The sequence below is a fragment of the Nematolebias whitei genome, chromosome 17, assembly GCF_014905685.2.
Source record: "Nematolebias whitei isolate Nwh7 chromosome 17, NemWhi1, whole genome shotgun sequence".
NCBI classification, from domain to species: Eukaryota; Metazoa; Chordata; class Actinopteri; order Cyprinodontiformes; family Rivulidae; genus Nematolebias; species Nematolebias whitei.
In genome coordinates, this window is record NC_056514.1 from 18,968,194 (window position 1) to 18,992,570 (window position 24,377).

General features: G+C 39.3%; 1 protein-coding gene across 1 annotated transcript in view; it reads right to left on the reverse strand.

Annotated features, from left to right (window-relative positions):
* The window catches only part of LOC119424153 (transformation/transcription domain-associated protein), a 144,245-nt gene that overhangs the window by 9,556 nt on the left and 110,312 nt on the right, over positions 1–24,377 (reverse strand). The window contains exons 62-68 of the mRNA XM_037691621.1: positions 16,507–16,594; positions 14,744–14,949; positions 13,579–13,840; positions 5,465–5,690; positions 5,128–5,345; positions 3,700–3,884; positions 1,638–1,841 (exon numbers count right to left, since the gene is read on the reverse strand). Of these exons, the coding sequence (XP_037547549.1) occupies positions 1,638–1,841; positions 3,700–3,884; positions 5,128–5,345; positions 5,465–5,690; positions 13,579–13,840; positions 14,744–14,949; positions 16,507–16,594 (1,389 nt within the window). The remainder of the gene's footprint in view (positions 1–1,637; positions 1,842–3,699; positions 3,885–5,127; positions 5,346–5,464; positions 5,691–13,578; positions 13,841–14,743; positions 14,950–16,506; positions 16,595–24,377) is intronic.

Sequence of the window (24,377 nt, forward strand, 5' to 3'; positions counted from 1 at the left end):
TATTCGGCCCCCCTTGAATTTTTCAACCTTTTGCCACATTTCAGGCTTCAAACATAAAGAGATAAAATTTTAATTTTTTGTGAAGAATCAACAACAAGTGGGACACAATCGTGAAGTGGAATGAAATTTATTGGATGCGTCATATCCGAGCTTATCCAAACCATAGCTACGGCAACTAAAGCAACAACAACAAAAACTAACAATAACCACAAACAAACAAACAAACTCAACTACCCCTTAAAGTAACTTGATATTTTGTAAACTAAATGTAACCGAAAAATCAGGTTTGTCCTCTGAACCGTGTTCTTATATGTAGTTCTGTCCAAAGGAAGCTCCAGTACAAAGACTTCCTTACTATTCTTTAAGCCGTTCCACCTTTGGTCCAGCAGTGTCCTGCAGCCCCGACTGTTGAAACCCCCAGGTACCAAACATCTTGTGGGATTGTTAACACTTGACGTCAATAAAACGCAGGTCACCGAGGTGACGACAACGTTTCACCATCACCAGACGAGTGGAAGAACCTCTTGAGACCTGTTCCTCTTCTGGTTGTTTTAATGGAAGATGTTGGATGAAAACTGCATCCTCAGTATTATTATTTTTTCTTCCATTAATACACACATTCAGTAAACTCCCACACGAACCTGCTTAAGGCAGTAGCGTTTAAAAGATGTGTTTACTGGGCACCACTCTCCAGCATCGACACAACAACACCGTTTACTTGAGAGGCCTCTTCTTATTTATTGGGCTGTTGATGTCATATGTCAGTGAGAAAGGCAGAGCTGATTTGGAGCAATAAAACCTAACCAAGAGGAAATTTATGAAACTCAAAACACTTCAGTTTGTATTAAACGTTCCTGGAGATGCCCTGACAGACAATCCCCCCCAAGACCTTTTGCTTTGAACTTCCTGTTGAACTGTTAAATTGGGCTTTTTAGCAGAATTAAGCCCAGATGAACACACAACAAAGTATTCCTGTGGATGCCTCACAGCATGATTGAGATCTGAGCGGGCCAACTTGAAGGAACATAAGGTTTCAGTTGAAGCGGGGTCAGGGACAACGTTTGTGCTGCGATGTCCTGTCCTTGCACTCCCTCTGTGTTTGTATGTGCGTACACTCTCCACACCATAATCCTCCTGTGTCTAATGGGATCTGTGGAGTGGAACAGGCAGAGAGGGGGCTTAATACAGCCGCTTAGCTGCCCAAAGGAACGCCTGTCAGCAAAGGCCGATTAGGATCAGAAGGGAGGGGTGGCCGACTGACACAATCATCTTTAATAATGACTTTGAGAAAGCTGTCGGCAGACTCTCAGCAGCAGGCAGATGTGTGTCGATGGAGAGGAAAATACACACAAACATCAGCTCTTCAAATTGAAACGCCTGTGATAAGTGAGTAGAGAGACTGAATATAACGCTCTGTCAAAACACCTTTTGCCTTGACAGTGGCTGACTGACTGATAGGCCCAGCGTGAAAGTCATGGGGGAGAATTGTAATCCATCCAGCCTGATGTGGCGAGGGTAATGGTGATCTCTTAATGCATCTGTATGTGTGTATAGCTATTAAATTAGCTCCTGTCAAACAGATCCCTCCTTGCCCTTGACAGAAAGCCCAACACAGAATACCCGTTTGCATGTCCTACCTGTGCAATCTGTAACATCTCAGGATTGAGCCGGTTGAGGTGGAGCATGAACTCAGCCAGGCCGATGAGGGCCAGCTGAATGGTGAACATCTTCCTAAAGGTCCAGTAATCTGTGGCGTTGGGGAATGTGTGAAGAGCCCACTCCTTCAGCATGCTGCGAGGAACCATGTTCCCCTGGACTTCTTTCAGGATGTCCCTTAGCACCTGAGGGACAAACCAGGAGCAGAGGTTAGCTGAAGATCAACTGATGCATACACAATAATCCAGGTAGAAAAATCTAATAAAGTAAAATCAGGTTCTCTGGACGGATTCTTCTTCTTGAACCGTTTCGTCTTTTATCCAAAAGACTTCGTCAGACTGAGAAGCTGCAACAAACTCAGCCTTATACAAAGCACCTTCTCATAGTGGATCAACCAGCAAAGGAGGACCATCAGCCTAACGATTGGTTGTTAGTGCCCTGATGACCACTTGCTATTCACAGGGGGCTGAGTGATACTGTAATAATATTTTAAGATAATAGCAAGTGGCCATCAGGGCACTAACGACCACTTGTTAGGCTGATGGTCCTCCTGTGAACAGCTAGTTCTGGATGTCAACAACAAACTAGTTGATCCACTATGAGAAGGTGCTATTTATAAGACTGAGTTTATTGCAGCTCCTCGGACGGAAGAAGTCTTTTGGATAAAAGACGAAACGTTTCCACAAGAATCCGTCCAGAGGACCTGACTTTACTTTGGTAGATTAACTGAAGATAAAAGAAGATAAAACCTTAATAGGCATACTGATGTTTCCTCTACAGGTGGGAATCTTTAGGCAACTCATGAATTGATTTAATTACAATTCAGAGGACTGTGATGTGAAGTTTAACCCATTATCAATGCATTTTGATAGCCGTACTTGCCACCGTACAAGTCGCATCAGTCCAAATATGTCTAATAAAGTGGGAAAAAACAAATATGTCGCTTCACCGTATAAGTCACATCTATTATGCATCACCGCTGACCACCTGGAAACGTGGGCCGGTGTTATGAAAAAAAAAAAAATCGACTAGCTGCCAAATTGCGGCCGCGGGAGCGTGCACAGGAGGACTTTAACACCTAAAAACAATTATTTGTTTGCTCAACATTATAGAAAGTTGTGTCTCAGTTGAACATTTCCTTAATAAATGCACTTTGATGGTCAAATCAGCTGCATTTCTCCTGGGCGGCGTAGTGAAATGCAGCTGATTTGACTTTTGCTTTAGGAGTTCCGAAGCGAGACAAAGGTGGCATCTATGGAAAGCCAAGTGTCTCATTAATAGCCACTTTTACCTATTAATGAGACACTTGGCTTGCCATATTAGTTGAGGGTCCTCTAGTGGCTAAAGATGGTAGTGTTCAATATTTTCCATGTCAGAATGAAGGAAATCATCAGATATCAGCCAAAAATTAGGTTATAAATATGGGGGGGGGGGGGGGGGCAAAACGTATATTAGTTGCTTCTGTGTAAGTCACAGGACTTGCAAATTTATGCAGAAAAGGTGCGACTTATACGGCGAAAAATATGGTACTTGATATATGCCCCTGTTTGAGTACTTGGTAGCTTTAAAGAAAAGTATTTATATATTTTCAATTAATTTACTTCGTGTCACAGATCTATTTGTTGAATATGCGTACCAAAGACTGCCTGGGCTCAGCACTTCCACACAGTTGAGTTACTCCTTGTGCTCTTTGACACAACGTTAATATTTAACATTAACAAAATTGACTTTTGACATTTGAAAAACATTCAGAATCTTCAATATCTGTGACGCAATGCATCTAAAAACCATGCAGAAAAACAATTTGTGTAAATTTACATTATTCAAATGATGCCAATGATAACTTGTTTTTTGAAGTAAAATAATTGTCTTTGTCAATAAAAAGCTACAAAAATGAAACGGATCTCACTTGTAAATGAGTCTTCTAGGCTCAATGTGACTCTGTCTGAATAAATGTTGAAAGAAAAAAAAAAACCGAAGCCAAATAAAAATGCAACACTTAGCTGTGAGGTAAGTGATATGGTTTATGAGCGGTGTTTATACCTGGTGGCTGGCTTGTGTGCCTCGAGCCTGCACAGTGGCCAGACGGTCATAATATCGTGAGATAGGGTTGTCGTGCTCGATGCCCTTTTTGGCACAGCGTTGTTTGTAAATTTCCACCAGTGACAGAGATGAAGGGTTGTCCTCAACAAGCCGCATCTGAGGTGAAACTGCCACCACCCGAGGAACTGGAGAAACAAGAGGGAAGAACAGGAAATTGGTGGGGAAAGAAACAAATTAAGAGGAAAAAAATAGAAATGAGGGGAAAGAAAATAAAAAGAAATAAGAGGAAAAAAGCCGAGTTGGAACAACCACATCAGTAATAAAGAAACTGTAAACTTTTGGCTGCACTTGCTAACAAACAAGTTCTGTTTTACCACAGAAGGAAACCACAGATCCAAACCTGCAACAAAAATACTCTGTTGGGAAAGAGCTGCGCTGAAGGCGTGCCAGAGAACAGCATGAACAGTAAATGCAGTCTAAACATTTACACAAAGTGGCACCTTTTATCAAATCGATACCAGCTATTCCAGTTGGAAGGAAATGAGCTGGAATATCTGTTCCTCTTAAAGCATCAAAAGAATCAAATAAACAGCTGAGTGGAGACAACACGGGAATGACGAGAGAGGAAAATCCTTGTGTGAGATCAGTTTCCTTATAGCCTTTGAATGTCATCCTAGTGAAATCTGAAATGTATGTCCTACCTGAAAACTCACACGGGATGAAAAAGGTGACAAACCTAGCACCTTTAGTGGTTGAGGGTGGGGGGACACAGACCCCACACCCCCTGAAGATATAGTGATTTTTAACATGTAAATTAAGCATTCTGGTATATTCGAGGAGAAAATTAGGGGAAAAGACACATTGCTTCAGGTAAAAAAAATACATTTACTACCATATCCTCATTTATTTAGGACATACGTAAGAAAGATGGCTAGTCAACCAAAAAAAATAAACAAACAAGCAACAACAACAAGCCCAACAGAAAAGCCAAATATAGCAGAGTATTTTGCTACTAACAAAAACGCGTGTCCCAAAAAAGTAGCGCAAAGCAAGCAGCGCGCAATACAGACGTGCTAGCTAAGATGCTACAGACGTAGCGCTCCACTTCTCTAATGCATCCTAATCTCCCCGGTCGACAACTGCTGGCACTTACAAAGCGCTAAGCTAGTACTATGTAAGTGCGCTAGTTTAGTGCTTACGAGCTAGCTAGCGCGACTTGCGTAGCACTAGCTTAGCGCTATGTAAGCCCAGTCAATGGGAAATTATGCCATCTACCATGCCTCTGACTGTCCCCAAAAACTCTTTGGATTTAGATGATTCACGTAAATTAGATATTTTTGCTTGAAAACGGCAAATTTAGCCAAAAAGCGACATGTTTGCAGGTATGTGTATTAGAAGCTTGTGCACACAGGGTGCACCGTGTCGTACCAGTGAAGAAGAGGTGCCGCTTGGTGGTCTCCTTCCTCTTCTCCAAACAGGGGTTGAGGAGGCGGAGGAGCTGCAGGACCCTTTCTTCTCGACGTGACTCGGTCAGGCAGGCATCGTTCATCACCAGGTAGGGGTAGATCTTACCGTTGTGACCACGTATATAAAGACGGCGAGCTGCAGTGTTGTGTTTCTGAACGATTTCCACCCTGGGCATGAACCTGGAGAGGAAAAACAAACCAAAACCAAAACAAGAGACGACGAATAATGAATATTTTCAGCTGTGCTTTATAACAGTCATCAGCCACACCTTGAAGAAATTCCACATTGTGATCGTTACCTGGCGATCTTGATGTAGTAGTGCGTAGGTTTGGGCATCAGGAATTCACCTGGGATCTCCACTTCAGCTGTTTGCGCAGAGAAATTACTCAGGAAGCGGCACTTCTCCTCAATCAGGAAGAATTTGGGAAGCTGTTTGGTTTTAGCCTCCAAAATCTTGATCCACTTCTTCAGTTTGGAGATCAGGTTGTGGAGCTTCATGGAGCCTGGCACACTGAAGTCAAAGTCTGTTTAATGAGGGGAGGAAAGAGACAAACGAGTGACTATTGTCCTCCTAGTTTGATTCACGGTGGTGGTAAATACATTTTTAATAAAACAGCATTTATGTAATGGGGATATTGTGCATTTTTTATGAAGGGGATAAAAGCTATAAAACAAAATGCAAGCCTTGCATTTTGTCTCATGATCCTCAGGCAGGAAAGCAGGTCTTATTAAATAAATGTGTTAACCTTTGACCTGCTTCACGAGTTATTCTTAGAATGATGTATTTTGAGCTACAAGACGCCCAGCTGCAGGGCAGCACGGTGGCACAACTGGTAGAGCCGCTGCCTCTCAGCGAGCAGGTCCTTGGTTCAAACCCCGGTCCAGGGTCCTTTCTGGGTGGAGTTTGCATGTTCTCTCTGTGCATGCGTGGGTTTTCTCCGGGTGCTCCGGTTTCCTCCCACAGACCAAAAACATGCATGTTAGGCTGATTGGTAACTCTAAATTGTCCCTAGGTGTGAGTGAGAGAGTGAATGGTTGTTTGTCTCGTTTGTCTCTATGTGTCCCTGTGATGGACTTGCGACCCGTCCAGGGTGTACCCCGCCCCTCGCACAATGATTGCTGGACATGGGCACCGGCGACCCCTGTGACCCAAAATGGAAGAAGCAGGTAAAAAGATAATGGATGGAAGACACCCAGCTGCTGCATCTACTCTGAGAAGGTAACACACGGTAATGCAGCTCCAACATGTTTACGTGTTAAAACTCACATGTACTGTTTTGTGTAAGTAAACTTAAAATACCATACTAAAATCACATAGTTAAGAGCAACCACTCACGATAGGGCGATAATCAAAGAAAATCAGATCTAACTATTGATGAGAGCTTTTTTCATTCAATCTTTATTTATACAGGTTAATCCCATTGAGCCTCGGGGACTCATTTACAATAGAGACCTGAGCTTTTCAAGGCTTGTTTGAAACTACATCATCAACACCAAGATCTGCATATTATCATAGTTTATACAGTTAGGGGTCCTTTCCAATTTCCTTTATAAAACTCCATATTCCCCAAACTCAAATTTATTCAGATTTTTTAGGACTTTTGAGCCTTTTCTGACACATGCCTTGTGACAGAAGAGTTGCAATAATTATTTATAAAATGCAGATAAAAGGTACGACGGAATATTAGGACCACACACACACACACACACACACACACACACACACACATACAAAATTTAAATTACGAGAATAAAGTTGTAGTATTATAAGAATAAAGGCATAATATTACCAGAATAAAGTTGTTTTCAATTAGAAAAACTACTAAGCTAACCAGAAAGCTCCTCTTCCACAAAAGAAGCAATTTCTTCCAAATCTGTGTGGTTCTTTCTTCGAAACAGTCGTTTGCACAACCGTTTCAAAGTCCTGATACTGATAATAATCTGATGCTGATGTGAAAACAGATTAAGTATTTCCTTATTTGTAAAAAACAACAAGAACAACAAAAATTAAAAAAAATATTTAAAAAAATAACACAACCAAAGTATAACAAGATGCTCAACATTCACCATTTTACCACAGTTGTAAAACTGCTTTTTGTGTGTCAAAGTTCTGATAATATTAGGACTTTATTCTGGTAATATTACGAGTTTTATTCTCGTAATACTACAACTTTATTCTCATAATATTTCGACTTCACTCTCGTACGACTTTATTCTCATATTATGACATTATTCTTTACAACTTTATTCTTGTAACATAATGACTTTATTGTCGTAATTTTATGATTTTTCTCATAATGTTTTCTTTTTTTTTCTTAGCGTGGCCCCAACTGTTGTAAAAAGGGTCATATATCAAAAAGGAAAAATATTCCACATAGATCAATTAGAATACATTTCCAGGCTTTTGCTTCATTTCCTATTTGGACAAGTTGAAGTGTAGTTAAACTTTGTGAACACTGTGACAACGTGCTTTAAGTTTTAAACAGGCAAATGTAGGAGCTTTTTTAAAATTTAAACTAATGCTCTGGTTCTAGAACCATAAACTATAACTACCAGTAGTTAGATAAAGAAAATGTTTTAGACTGTTTTAGTCTAAATAATTTAGATGTAAGCTATAGGTCCAAAATGTTTAAATTAAACATTCCTAAAGTTTCATCAGTAAAATCCAGGTTTTCATCAGAATATTTTGAATTTGTTTAATTTTATTTAAAGACATTCGGTCTGTGTGGCGATTGCCCAAGGGCCACTTCTGGCCCTCAGACTGCTTGTGTGTGGTCTAAAGGTTCTCAAACAAAAACTAAAATAAATGAATAATTATTTAAAATTTAAAAATCTCATCCTATCTAAACAAACTTATCCAGATCTGTAAAAGCCCAAGTTTATACTGGTTCATACTTTCCATACTTACATTGGAACCATGTACAGTAAACACAATGTTACAGTAAAATACTGCGTGACAATATTCATATAAATTCACATTTTGTATCCATTAATAATGGTGACCTCTCAGCTTCAGCAGAGATTTGTTTAAAGTAACGTGGAAGATAAATGAGTCATGACAGGCTGGCAGCATAAGCTGAACCGTTTTCTCCATCGCCTTAAAGCTCCCTGGCAAAGACCAGAACTTGATTAAATTAAAGCAATAAAACGGGACTTTTAGAGTATTAAATTTCTGTTTCATGTCACAGCTCATACTGCACATAACATATTGTGATGAGATGAAGCAATTACAATGGAAGCAAAAGAAGCGAGGCAGGCAGGTTTCCCATTTTAAGAGCAAAACCCCCTGGACATTTTGTAACATGAACACACGGACACAAACAAACACAAAAACTTTGCAAACACAACTGCTTCTTTTATTTCAGTACTCTGTTTTGCTGCCCATTATAACGAATCTATGAAACTGCAAGGCCTTGCCATTTAAAACCTCTGCAGTCTCTCAGAGAGCGAGACCTAATACATTAAATAAGCCCTTTAAAACAGCCAATGTTCTTTTAGGAGCAGCGTATTCCACCATCTGTCCTCTTACAATTCACCAAGTTCGATTGCAAAGGAAAAACTGAAACAGTCCTGAGAGATTGCAGCTGGAGAACTGTAAAAACATAGCGATCACAAAAAAACGAAGGAAGAAAAATGTTGTCTCTTTTGAATTTATGAGGCAATAAACCAGTCAGTCATTATTGGACATTAAAAAATTAACTGCCCGAAACTGAAGATGGTTACCAAAAAAAAAAAAAAAATGGCATTAGCTGAAAACTCATCTTATCTGTGAAAATTTAGCTGAGCGCTAACTGACTCCAGAAATTTGCTGATGATGCTGAAACTGAGTTGTTAAATTTGAAAAGTGCCAAAATATGACCTAAAAGAAGGTAGCAAAGGCTAGCTAAAAGTAGCATAAGTAGACAAAAACAGCAAGTATGATTTAGATTTTAAGAGAAGAACGCTTTCCAAACATTTACAGATCACATGTATTTCAATGGGGAACCTTTAAGTAAATGACGTTAAATATTTTGAAATGTGTACAAGTTACAAAAACCAAAAGCCACAGCCAAAATGTTCTCAATGGGCTGAACATTTTGACATTCGAATGGTTAAAATAGCTCAAAGTATGCTGAAATAGTGGGAAGAAAAGACAAATAAAGAGAAACAGGATCACTATAGTTTGAACGCTGAATCAGAACAGACACAAGTAAAAAAAAAAAAAAACCTTTTGTTCAACGTGACCAGTTTAAACCTTTGAAACCATTAGGAATTAGGGCCAAAACTAAAAGAACAAGTGTTGAATATAATCCAACGTATAGCAGCACTTTTTGTCCGAACTTTGTTGTTAAATGTGGGCCAACAGTAGAATACCTACAAGCGTGTTCTGTAATAATACAGCCAATAAGACCAGGGCAGAGTTATTTTCAGTCTCCGTGAACTTATCTTTGACCCCTGCGCAGGAGGATCAAGACACTGCAGCGTGGAAAGGAGCTTGGTTGCTCTCTGACCTGTGTGAAGAAACCAGGAATGGTATTCTGTCCTATCCGTCTTACATGAGAGACCACAGAGGATCTCCACCTAAAGCACCAAATTATGGATCCAGACTCAGGAGGTGGACTTCCTCTGTAATATAACAATCATCCCCTCGTGTGCTGCCCTGCTCCTTACTCTGGGGTTTTATGTGTGGGTGTGGTGGAGTCGATACAGCTTTATTATGACTGACTGGTGAAAATAAGTTGTGAGTCCAAAGGTCACCGCAGCGGCAGTGATGAGTGACGGTCTTCTTGAAGTAAAAGCTTACATTTTAAACTTCTGACTGACAACAAACTAAAGGTTTATATTTGCAAGTTATTCAATTCAGTTTATTTATATAGCGCCAAGTCACAACAGAAGTCATCTCAGGGAACTGAACAGAAACATTCATATATAAAAATAATAATTTAACATTATTTATCTGAGGAGCAGACTGCTTTGAATTTAACTCCATCACAGACTCTCATCTTGAGCATGAAGGCGACAGTGGAAAGGAAAAACTCCCTCATGAGGAAGAAACCTTTAGCAGAACCAGGTTCAGGACAAGCGGTCGTCTGCTTCGACCGGCTGGGTTTGAGAGGAACAGATAGACAATGGCAGGTCAAGAATCACATGTTAAGATAGAAATATCACATTAAAACTATTCAATTTTAACAATTTATTTAAGGAAATGAGGTCAATTTGTCCTCCAGTAGTCTAAGTCTATGGCAGCATAACAAGCCGACCCTAACTATAGGATTTATCAAAAAGGAAACTCTTAAGCCCAGTTATCATTTGCTCCTCTGGCTGATGGAAGTCCTTTGGATGAGGCACAAAACGACTCACAAAAACAAAAAAAAGAAGAAGAAACCGTCCAGATGACCTGACTGAACATTGTTGGATTTCTACCTGGATTATTGAGCATGAACTTTGATGTTTTTAACCACTTTGGCTATGGCTGCCTCAGAGGAGTCGACAGGGGAGGGGTCAGGCCCCAGAAACCACCTTATCACCGGCAAACTGGTTAATCCACTATGGGAGTGTGCTGCTTGTGGGACTCAGTTTGTTGTGGCTCATCGGACTGATGAAGTCCTTTGGATGAAGGACGAAACGTCTCAACAAAAAAAGAACAAAACTGTCCAGATGACCTGACTGAACTATGTTGGATTTTTAACCTGGATTATTGAGCATGAACTTTGATATTTGCATGTGATTGTGCATAATAGTTTATTTTTTTAGATATGGCCAAAACAGCATGAACGCTGTTGTTTCTCATCACCAGATGATCTTTGTTTAAAACTCTGGCTTCAAAGGTAGCAGGGGATACACATCTCTTCAAGTAATTCTAAACCTTTCATTTTAATTGTAATCCTACCGTGTCAAATAACCTTTCGACATGCACACAATTGAAAAACAGGAAAAGTGTTATTTTTCCATGAAAAGCTCTTGTGACAAAAGTCTCTGAAACAGATGCCCTGCTAAAACTGTAACTCGTGCAAATAGCATTCTCCATAATTGGATTTGAATGCCTCCCTGCTGCCAAATGTTATATGTGCATACATAAACCCATATTTTCCAGCCCACAAACCCTGTGAAAGCGAGTGAGCCACTAACGTGGTGCAGGGAATGTGAGCTTGGCTGCTCTGTAAACCCTGTTTGTTCCGCTCTGGAGGGCTTGTGTGGTTTTCGGTCTCTGTCGGCCCCCGCTCCTGCACCGCCGTGGGGACAGCTGCAGAGAAATGGTTTGCAGGCCCCCCCTATGAGGCAGAAGTCCTGGCGACGCCTGGCTGCGTGAGCACAGCTGGCACCACAACATCTGGTAAGATTAATCAGCGAAGCGTTCACCCCGAGTTTCACTCACTTGTGTTTGTGTAGTTCAGTCAGTCGGTCTTGTGAGTCATCTCTCATATTTATCACTCTGATGCCACCACACCTGCCTTCATGGTCATCAATCTTATTTTCTACTCATTGATTCTCCTCTTAAATAATTTTCTACCCGTATTTTTTGTGGACCACCCAAACTTTTTAATTATCATAAACTAGGAGTCGAAAAATTTAAATCCAGATAAAAAATTATTTTAAACACTACAAGTTGGTGGGAAATTTAGACAGATCTTGTGAACTGTGGTGCTTCTTCTTCGTGCGGTGCAGAAAAACAGACACATGGGCCAACAAAAACATGGAGTTGATTGTTTTGAAAATGCCTGAGAAGGAGGGTGGGCTTGGCTAGACAAAAACTGCACCTGCCCTGTTGGATTCCACAGCTTGCACATGAATCGTCGCACGCAGGCAGAAAATGATTGGGGGTCTCAGTGCTGCTTTACAAAGAAACACAATAATAACAGAAACTGTGCTTTGAACTGTGGAATTTCAAAACTGGGATTAAATCAGAGAAAACTGAGACTTGCGATGATATTTTTCCTCAGTTTGATCTAAAATGTCATATTATTGTACAGAATCTAAAGTGGCAGATTAAGAAGGTGGAAGACACAACGGTTTCACAAAATCCAAGATGTTAAAACTTATAAATATTAAAAAATATATATATAAAAAATACAAACATAAATAAACGCTAAAGCTTTTGACGCTGTGGACCATGACATCTCATGCCATAAGCTCTCAGATATTGGTTTCTCCATCACACTATCAGTTGGTTTTCCAATTATTTCTCAGATCAAAGGCAATGTGTTCAACGTAACGGTACTTCTTCCAGTTATTTAATTGTCAACAATGGTGTACCACAAGGCTCAGTCTTGAGACCCACTCTCTTCACAATCTAAATAAACAATGTAGGTCAGATCATTCCTGATGCATCCTTACATTTCGATGCCAATGATACAGTTGTTTATTGTCGAGCTAGAACAGTTGCTATGGTTTTCCAGCTTTTACAATCTATATTCATCATCCAGTCAGATTTGTTCCGTCTCAAACTGGTGCTAAATGCTGATAAAATCAAACAGGAAGTCAGTTCCAGCAGTCCTTCCTTCTATCTTATCTATGAATGGTGTTCCTATTGAGTTTGTTGATTCTTACAAATACTTGGGAATCTTGCAAATCTCTTTTTTTAAGCCTCATGTCGAAAATTTGATAAACAGAAATTAAAATTGGGTTTCTTTATCAGAAATAGATCTTGTTTAACTCTGAATGCTAGGAAACACTTTGTAACTGCTACTTTCCTTCTGGTTATTGACAATATTTACATGAATGCTCCTCTCAGATGTTGAGAATGATGTCTAAGATTCATAACTGGCTGTAACTACCATACCCATCACTGCACACTGTATTCACTGTTTAACTGGTCATCACTAACTTCACGCAGACTCTCCACTGGTACATTTTCATCTTTAAATCACTCCTTGGTCTGCTGCCTTCATACATCTCCTCCTAAATGTCACGTTGTCAGTGCAGCTGCACTCTCAAGACATCATTACCTGCAGTGTCCCATCAGTGCAGACTGAATTCTGCAAAAGGGCCGTCTCTTACTCTGCTCCTGTAACCTGGAACACCTTGCAAAAAGATCTGAAGCTCTCGACTTTGACCTCTCTAAGGGATTTTAAACAATTAATTTAATGTAAAAATCAGTGCAGACATGTTCCTGTTTTTAGTATTTTACCCCGTTTCATAATGTAGCATGTTTTTATTTTGTTTTATACCACTAATTCTATTTACTTTTCATTTTATATGCATTTTATGGCTGTTTATTTTTGTTGTGTGTACCTTATCTGTGGTTTTGTTTAAAACAGATCTCTAGAAAATGAGTCCGCGTGACTCGTTGAGACTAACCTGTATAAATAAAGGTTGAATGAATGAAAAATAAAAATAATCAGAAAAGATTAGACCGTTAAGAGATGTCAAAACGATCTAATTAGATTGTTTTGGTTTCTACAGACAATTCTGAAAACATAAAATCCAGCCAACCTGTTGTGAACTGTCCCTTCATCTTCTGAAAAACGGGATCCTGGGCTGTGGCCTGGGCACGGCGGGCCAGCGACTCGGAGGCGGCGCTGGAGAACATGGTGGAAACATTGGAGACGTTCTCCAAGCCGACACCAAAGGTGCTAACCAGCTTCTTGACGAAGTTGAGTGTGTGTGGCGTGATCTTGGCATCAGACACGGCGCCACTCTTCTCAAATGCCACCGAGTAGCATTTAGCAAGGCCTTGCTGGAGCTGCCTCAAGACCTGCAGGGAATGGATGAAGGAAGAGAAAATAAAGAAACCTTGAAACAAAAGGAAACAGAAAAAATCTGAGCTTCTTTTTTTCAGTTTCAAACTATTATTAAGTTACCTGTTGAGTTTTATTTTTTATCAAATAGACAAACTGCAGATAAAAACATTAAGCTAACATGAACAGACTTCTTAAAGACACACGGTGCAAACTGTAATTTCATTCACATTAAAGGAAAAGTGAGAGTGGGAAGTTAGCAACAATGCAGCGTATCGTACATCCTGCATGTCCACTGGATCGAAACATACTGCCTACAACTGCTGCCGCCAAATCATGAAAGGTAATCATGCAGACACAAACACCAACAAACTTCCGGCCCTAAATCCCCTGTCCCATCCTACACGCTCACTGCACCCATCCATCACTTGTCTCAGTCTTTCTTCCTCCTGCCTCTCCATTCTGCAGACTTCTTTTGAACCGCAGATTAGCTTCTGTGAGTGGATGCTGCCGAGCTCGGCTAAAGCCATTTGCAAATTTCTGTTTGGGAGGATTGTCTCAGGCCCAAATCCCAGACTGGCAAACGCAATCAGCTTAGTGGAAAAACATGCCATTTGGTGAATGAAATGTTTCTATAAAATAAAAACAAACAATAAACCCATATAGAAAAATCAAGGTTAAGCTTGCTATAGAACAGCAGACTTGTTATGCAGCAACCAGATTTGTCATCCATTTCTCATTACATTTACAGTCAATCGTCTCTAAAAGGTACAACAAATGAAAGCTCTTTAACAGTCTTTTGTTGAAGCTATTCACTATGCCTTGGCTTTATAGAAGGAAAAAACAAACCAGTTTCACCCTCTGACCCGTGACAATAAACCCAAAGACATACACCAAAGCAACACCTCTGCTAGTCTCACCTCTTCATGCCAGTTCTCTCTGAACCACACCATCTGGTCCACAATACCCTCCAGGGATGAAAGCAGGGTGGGGTGTAGCTCCCGCTGCATGTGCATGATCCGGCTGCAGCGCCACATCGGGGCAGTGGCGCGGATAGGTCCTGGGTCGGACGCACCTGAGTGAGGCTGGGCCCCCACAGAACTGGGCTGCTGCTGCCCAGATGAGTCTAAAACACAAAGTGTAAATGTGCGGAAGAGATAAGCACAGGTAAATAACAAGAGTGCTGCAAACCTCGCATTATACGTTCATCAACAAATTATCATACAACAATTTTTTAGCAATGGGCCAAAAAAAAAAAAAAAAAAAAAAAAACCTTGTTTAAACCTTGACTTGTGACCTTGACCTTGAACCTGTTGATGAAATGTTGTGTATCATAAACTATACCATAATAAATTGCCTGGCCAAAACAAAACTCTCCACCTTGATTTAACTAAACAAGTAAGTACGAGCCTCCTATTGGATAATTACTGCATGGGTGATTATTTTTCAGCTGGCAACAAGTTATTTAACCGCAACTGGTGCAATGAGTTGCTTCTCTCTTTGGTCGTGGAAAAGATGTCAGTCTGTTTGAGAAGGGTCAAATCATTGGCATCAAGCAGAGAAAACATCTGAGGAGATTGTAGAAACTACTAAAATTGGGTTAAGAACTGTCCAACGCATTATTAAAAACTGGAAGGATAGTGGGGACCCATCATCTTCAAGGAAGAAATGTGTCCGGAAAAAAACCCTGAATGATCGTGATCGGTATCACTTAAACATTTGGTGAAATCACACCGAAGAAAAACAACAGTAGCACTCAGGGCTACGTTTAATAGTGAAAGTAAGAACATTTCCACACACACACACAATGTGAAGGGAACTCAAGGGACTGGGACTGAACAGTTGTGTAGCCTTAAGAAAACCACTAATCAGTGAGGCTAACTGGAAAAAAAGGCTTTAATTTGCTAGGGAGCATAAAGATTGGACTGTGGAGCAATGGAAGAAGGTCACGTGGTCTGAAGAGTTCAGATTTACCCTGTCCCAGAGTGATGGCTGCATCAGGGTAAGAAGAGAGGCGATGCACCCATCATGTTTAATGCCTCGTCATCAATGCAAGATCTTGGTGAAAAATGAATGTAACACTGGATGGAAATAGATCTTGTGACATTGAAGAAGCTTATTGAAACAATGTCACAGAGAATGCTGCTGTAATCAAAGCTAAAGACGATCCAACGAAATATTAAGACTGTGACCTTGTTTTTTAGTGGCAATGTTTATTTTGGCCAGGCAGTGTAATTTACAGAAATCTTGGCTGCCTCAGTGACAAGGTGCCCAGGTTCTGTGGTTGCAAGACAAACCCAGACCATCAGCCCTCCACCACCATGCATGACAATGGGTTAATATATCGAGTTAGATTTTCTCCAACAACGGGATGTTGCATTAAATATAAACAACTTCATTTTAGTCTTGTTCGTTGTTTCAGAAGGGGTTTTTAATGTTGCTTTGCTTTAATTTCAGATATTGCTCCTTAAAAATCTGTTCAAAACAGTAAACTTTTTAATTTTACCCCGCTAGATCAAACAGATAAGCAAAAGGATGCACAGACTTTTTTTTCCTACAACCATTCATGCACTTTTAAATAAACTCTGCACCACAACACTACTTTAAAAAAAGAGACTTTATCAGGAAAGTTCTTTACAGATAAAAAGGGAATACAATAAAGCCAGTCATATTTACTTACCACTTTTGTAGCGCTCCCTCTGCTCAATCTTGAGGGTAAGGTAAAGAGTACGGATTGGGAAGTATACAGCCTGAGGGTACACTCGTCCCACCTGGCAGATAAAGGAGGGTCATAGATCAAATTTCAAAGACTCCCTTAAGGATCCCAAAAGAAAGAAATAAGGCCAACAAAGGTGGAGAGGAGACTAATGTAGATAGAGGGAAGCATGAGGAGATACTGTATGCATATGTGTGTACCAGTGAAAGAGAGATCATACTGATACAGACCTCAGCGAGCACAGGGGCTGTTTGAAGGGGAATCAGGGGAGTTAGGGAAGTTAAAAGCATGTCATGGTTGAATTACAAAACTGAATGTGATGGATGATGAAACTGCCTTCGAGACTTCAAGAAGTTACTGACAGCACTTGAACGCTTAATGGTTGAAGTAGGGACAGAAGAGGCTTTAAAATTTTTAATGCATCCCCTCTAAGTTGGTGGAATAGGATCTCTTTGATAAAGGACGCATCAGATGAATTTAGAGTCCAGCTTTGGTGTATAATGTATACATTTGTTTGAGGAAAAAGTTTAGTGTGAAGTCACACTATGAACCCCAAAGTTCAGCTTCCAAACAAGACAATTTACATAAATAATAATAATAATAATAAATACATTTATTTAAAGTATTTCCTAAATGTGGTTTAAAAAAGGTAAAAACATAAAAATGCTGGATCCCAACTGTCAACAATAGTTCCACATATGGCACATGAAGCGCCTGTCAACAAACCATTATACAGCAATCTATAGCAATGGCCGAGACAAGGAGTCATTGCATAACCTTTGACCTTGATTTGTGATCTTGATCTCGAAACTGGAGCGATTGAAAGTGCATGTGACACTCCCTCAAAAGATGATGCTTATGTGTATCAAGTTTCATTAAATTCTCTCGAGTGGATAAAAGTTATGGTCTGAACAAACAAAGAGCTCGTTTTAACTTTGATCTTGATTTGACCTTGAAACTTTAATTGGTGATATGTGACATTTGTGCTGCTGATTATCTCATGCTGCTGTATTCATTCGAACACATCTGCTCACCAAAGACTCATGTTCGGGCTGTTGTTGTTACACCGTGTTGTTTTACATTATTAATGTATGGTGTACATCTTATATCTTTTAGCGTACCGTTTGGCGTTTATCTTAGATTCTTATATAATGTTTCTTTTTACACTTTGTATTTTTGCTATTGTTGGGTCTGGGACCCTGTGTACATAATTTTGTTCCACCTCATGTACCACATGTGATGAAATGACAATAAAATTGACTTGAACTTGAAACTGGGGTTATGAAAAGTGCACACAACTCTCTGTCTAGTGATGATGCTTATGTGTATTCAGTTTTGTTAAACTATCTTTAGCAGGTCAGAAGTACAGATGGATGTCAAGGTTTTGGAGTACAGTAGTCCCTCGCTACATCGCGATTCATTTATCACAGACTCGCTCTATTGTGGTTTTTCAAAATAAGAGTGGACATGACACACAACTGACTGACTGATGGATGAGCTGCATTAAATTTTTATTTAAAACAAATTATTTTAAATTATTTAGCACCTGCTGCACCTTTGTGCAGCCCATAGCTGCAGAAAAAGCTTCCTCCTGCACCTTTGTGCAGCCCTTACTGCAAGATAAGCTTCCTGCAGCTGAGCAGATGTTCTCCGTGCAGAGCGGAAATGTGGGCGTGGCCAAGAGCGTTTGCAGGTGGCTGAGAGCAACGGAGGCAGAGAGAGGGAAATCATGACATTCTGTGCTCTTTTAGAGCATTTAGAGTTTAGAAACATTGTTTAGAATATTGCAAGAGTGTGGGAAGAGTCTAAAATGCCTTAATATATATATATATATATATATTTTTTTTTCATTTATCCTTTATTTATCCAGGTAGTCTCATTGAGCCACGAGAACTCATTTTCAAGAGAGACCTGTTTAGGGAGCAGATGGTGGGGGTTAAGGGCCTTGCTCATGGGCCCAGAGTGGGGCGAATGAGGATCGGGGCAAGTGTGGGTGCTTCACCTACCCCACCCACAATTTTGATGTTGTCGGGGCTGGGGCGTGAACCAGTGATCTTCAGATCACAGGCCCACCTCTCTAACCTCTGCGCCACCACTCCCCCACAAATATATATATATATATATATATATATATATATATATATACACACACACACACACACACTAAAATAATCTACTACTTACTACTTGTACTACTATTCCTACTTTGCAGTTTTTCACTCATTGTGGGGCTTCAGGGTACGGATCCCCCACGATAAACGAGGTACTACTGTATATCTCTGAATGTTTCTCAGCCTCAGTAATTAATCTTTCCTAATCTACTTTTTAAACGAAACGGCACTACAGTTACACATGAAAAGAACCATTAAAAAAAGCATAGAAGAGCTGCTATGGTAACCCAGATGTTTAAGCAAGAAGTATCACATAAATGTATCTTGCTTTTTTTTCTCTCCCAGAAGTGGAACTGCTTTAAAACAGAACATGATCAAGAAGATGCACTGGTCTGTGTGTTTTTCCCTTTAGGCACAATTTCTTCGCTTAACTGCACAAATTTACACAACGTGCCTAAAGCCTAAAATACATTAATATCACTTATGTCTTTTAATAAACCAAAGTTAAATAACGTTACATACACTTGAACAACTCTCTCACACACACAAACAAACATGGTATAAAAATGTCTAAATTAATTTCTAAAATTTGCCAATTTTGTGTAATCAACATATAACAGGTGCATTAAATCTATTTTTTACAGTGCGGCGAAATACAGTTTGGAGGTGAAGAATCTTAGAAGAGGAAAAGGGAGGTTTAAGTGGCAGCCAACATCATCATTAATGATGAACGAGGAAGGGAAGCAGTAACGAAAAGGAGGAACCAGAGATCATCGCACTAATGGGAAGATAAGGAATGTTTTATTTTATCGAAGGTGAGGCAGGCCGAGGGGAAGAGGGCACACGGTAGACGAGGCGGACACAGTGAGTGGGGGTGTGTGTGTGGGAGGGGATGCTGAGATTCTCAACCAACTTCTGATTCATCTCCCCGCCTGCCCCCAGGCGCTCCTCTCCTCACCTTCATCAATATTTCAACATACTTTTTTTTAAACATCCCGCCGCCGCAGAGAAACTCTAAATAATTCAGGCAAGCAGTAGAGATAAAGCATGTCATGCATTAGAATGTGCTTTATTCTTTACATAAAAAGGCAATGAAGACAAAAGGTGTCAACCTTTTACCCTTCAGTTGTTAAAGGATGATAAGGCACTCCGTAGGCGGGACTGAACTTCCATAGATGGAAAATCTATATCTAAACTGACGTCTATTTAGATTAATAACAGATTGGTAAACTAGGATTACTTTGAGATAATCTGTATCAGCCTATTATGTAACACTATCTTTTAAATTGTTGGTAAAATGAAAACAATAAATGGACAAATCTGCAGCGCAGGCAGTCTGATAAGTGTGATTGTAGTGTTTTTTCCTATTTTACAGGTTTTTTAATATAAGAAAAAAACATTTTGCTATTTTCTCATGTTATTAGATTAAGCCTTTTTAGTTTAAACTAGGGATGGGGCCGATCTGATCCAGTATCGGTAACGGGCTCTAATACCAGCATAACTTACGTATCGGATTTTTCTGATCCATGAAGCATGTCTCGTGGATGGATTTACTGAACGGCGGCGTGTCTCATGAACCCAGAGTAATAAGACCCGCCTCACATTCAGGAAATCCATGTCATAGTTTGCAGCCAGCTACAACGTGTAGTAGCACTGTGGCTAACAGCTAACCAACTTTTCATCTAAACATGTCCGCTGTGTGGAAGTACTTTACACTAGAAACACCACAAAACAAGACAGCAACGTAATATGTCTGCAGAGCCGCTGTACCGAGAGGAGGCAGCTCGGTCGCGACCTACAATATAACGAACTTAATCAAACATAGCACCACATTAAACCACGGTAATGTTAGTTTTACGTTGAACATTCGAGCTCCGGGGCTTCAGCGGTCTGTTATTCTCGTTTAGTCTGGAGAAGGCGGTCTGACTTCAGCCAGCCGTGCTCAGTCTGCCCGTCTCGGAGGAGGGGCAGACTGAGCACGGCTGGCCAAAGTCAGACCGCCTTCTCCGGACTGAACGAGAATAACACATCGTTGAAGCCCCGGAGCTCGAATGTTTACAGAGACGTTGCTAAATTTCACGTCATTAATGACCAACCGCTATCAGTTGTAGAAAATGAAGGATTTCGCAGCTTGATACTTGCAGCCAAGATATAGTTTACCCTCTAGGAGATATTTATCAGTACAACAATAGACAATCATAAAAAACATATGAATTGAAAAATACAAGAAAATGATATATATAAAAAAAACGAAACAAAAACTGCTACATTATAAAGCGATGTAAAATCCTAAAAACAGGAACATGTTTTTGTTGGTTTATGCCATGAACTTAGCAAATGTTTGAAGCCATCAAATCACTTTAATATCCACTTTAAAGCTAGGAATAAAAAAAAACAAAACATGTTTTGTGTTAGCAGGCTTTAATTCTACCTTTGAAACTTATCTAACATTAATAAAACTTACCTCAAGTTGCCTTTTTGCACATGCATATATTTGTGCAAATTGTACTTGAGAAGAGATTATTACAGCCTCATATAAAATCAATAATGATGATGATATCGGGACGGTATCAGACGATATCCAGATTTAGGCATCAAGATCGGATCGGAAGTAAAAAAATGTGGATCGGTGCATCCCTAGTTTTTACATAATCATATTAATCAAATAATTTTAACAGTGCAGATTAAAGACATTAAAAAATAGGTCTGCATGATATAGTAAAACTTGAAATGTGTGATTTTATTGTTTAATATTGCTATGAGGATATCAGCGGCGTGTGGTGTCTCAGGACTGTGGTCTTGTAATTCTGAGGCTGCAGGTCTGAGCCCAGGTTGCGTCAGGAAGGGCATCTGGTGTAAAAACAAGTGCCAAATTTCCTGCGCGAGTTCGCTCATTATGGCAACCCCCACTGAGGGGAGAAGCTGAGACAACAACGGCAATGAAAATATCAGTTGCTGTAAATCCACATTTTCCTCACTCCTGACTTTCCCTTCTGTCTTTTTATTGTCCAAACCAGGTGTGGACAAAAAGACCAAAAATAGATTTGGTTGATAAACCTTTACTGGCATGAAGAATAGGAATGCATGCATGGTACTTAGAATTTTATATATTGTGCAGCCCCATTTATACCACAGTTCAGATATTTTAAACTTAGATTCTGTGGAAAGGTTATAAACAATTAGTATCTTACCTGTTGTAGAAAGCTCTTTGAATGCGCTCAGTTTGCAGAAACAGAGTTTAATTCTGACTGGGCTGACGAGCACATGGCTAGTCCAAACAGTAACAAAACTAAAGTTGATTTATATCATTTTAAATGGCTTCAGTAGTGTTCGTGTAAACAGTACTTTATAAGCATTAACATCACTATCAAATGTTCGTTTTCTGCAAGCCCAGCTGCAGTAACAGTCAGCTGTAGCACTTCCTGTGAGGCAGAATGTATTCTGATTAATACTCTAACAATAAACATTATTACTACTAATATATTTATGCTATTATGTTGGAATAACTGTGTATTACAAAACTAGCAGTGGTGTAAAGGTTTATAAAATAGTTTTTGTATGGACCATTGTGAAATGTTTAGATTAGATTTGTTTTTAAAATGGGAGCAGCTTGTCAGTCCAGTCACAAACTATTTCTCTAAGCTTATTTAAAAAGACAACAGGTGTGATTATTGTTTATAACTTAAAAAAAAAAACTACTTCAAATAATCCAAACTACCCCTTTAAACTGAATGTGACACCAATTTTTTGTAAATTATTATTATTATTATTTTAAATAAATAATGTATTACTAGAAAGATAATATTAATGATGTATTGCGAAAAAAAATTCACACCACTGAGATGAACAGATGTTGAGGTATTGGCCTGTGCATAAACAGGAAGTGATGTCAAAGGGGAATGCCTGCATGTAAACAAAACATTGCTACAACGGCTAGCAACACAGAGTAAAAAGGAATGTGATGTTCCTTTGGATGACTTTGAGTCCCTATCAGAGAGACAAAGAAGGGTCAGGCAACAAAAACTGTTTCATTAAACAAAAAACAGGAAGTTCCCCTTTGATGTCACTTCCTGTTTCACGATGGCTGCACCAAGTCCAAAAAAATGCTAGTTATGTAATAAAATGGGTGTCGTGACAACTCTTAAATATTAAGTTTTTTTTTCTTCACTTTTTATATTTTTTTAGAAAAAGCATGTCACGGGCACTTTTAAGCGAGGAGAGAAACAAATCTCGAGTTAAAACAGAATTATTCAATTTTCTGTCCCATTTCCTATCACCAAAAACTCATGTTTTTTTTCCCCTGCAAATAGAAACACCATAAATATGTATGCAATTAACTGCTGTCTTCTGATTTGGTGTCAGACACTGTGTAATGATCTTTAGCAGATATTCCGCTCATTTTATATAAAAAATAATTCAAGTCCTTGAACAACAACTTAAATAATTAAAAGTAACAAGCAACAATCAGTTTTCTAGTGTTTCTTAGATATAGTACATCTTTACAGCACATAAAAACACAAACCTAAATGCAGAATGAACACTTTGTTTCACGTTATATTTAATAGACAACCTATAATCTGCCACCATCTGAAAGAAGTGACATCCATTTCAAATGCTCTCTTCCCGTCTTTTCACTCTCTGCTACTGATCCTCCTTCAGTCTCCCTTGAATATCTTCTATAAATATTGCAGCTCTGCTGAGAGGATGGCTGTTTGTTAAAGAGCACTACTCTTTGAAGATCACCCTCTTCAAATTGTGCAGAAATAATACTCCATTAGGCAAAGCAAATTAGTCCTCGGTTTAATTACTAGCTCTGTTCCCGCAGTGAGGATGCGTACAATATTAACTTTATAATCATTTCTTGAACAAATAATTTAAAAACTAATTCACCGAGGACTAGTGAAAGCCTACGAACTACTGTAAAATTGAAAAGTGGAAAAATCTGAACGCAAATTTGGTAACTAAAAAGCAACCAACTTTGGCGTGAATGCAGTAAATTTATCTTTATTAGAAAGATGTGATTGAGAATTACCGTATTTTCCGGCCTATAAGTCACAGTTTTTTGCATAATTTACATGCCCTGTGACTTATAGGCTGAAGCGACATATTTATGGATTTTGTTCCCATATTATAAACCATTTTTTGGCTGAGATATGGCTGTTTTCATTCATTCTGACTGAAAAAAAAGAGCAGTACCACTTTCGGCCATTGATGGCAGAAGAGTATTAAGTTGTATGGCATGCTGTTGGCTGTTGTATCATGTAATAGGTAAACGTGGCTATAATGACAAATCCAAAAAAGTTCAAGACAAAAACAACTGGACTTGATTTATTATACTATACTTTAGGGCTGCAACTAACGATTTTTTCAATAATCGATGAATCGGCAAACAAAAAAAAACGACGTTTTAATTTCCACCCCTTTATTCCAAAATTGAACATTTGACTGACATAGGAATTCGCACAAAAAACAGGTTGCTATTTGACTATTCTGTTAGTAAAATATTGAATAATAAAAAATAAAAGTTAGTCAAATAGCTTAAAAAAATAATGTACACAAAAATATATACAAATGTGTCTTTATACCTGCACAATGTGTAGTTGCTTTGTAAAATGTGTCCTTGAGGGAAGAGTGTAACCTGGATTAAAAGTGTGGATTATTGTAACCTGGATTAAAAGTGGATTATTGTAACCTGGATTAAAAGTGTGGATTACTGTAGTCAAGCCT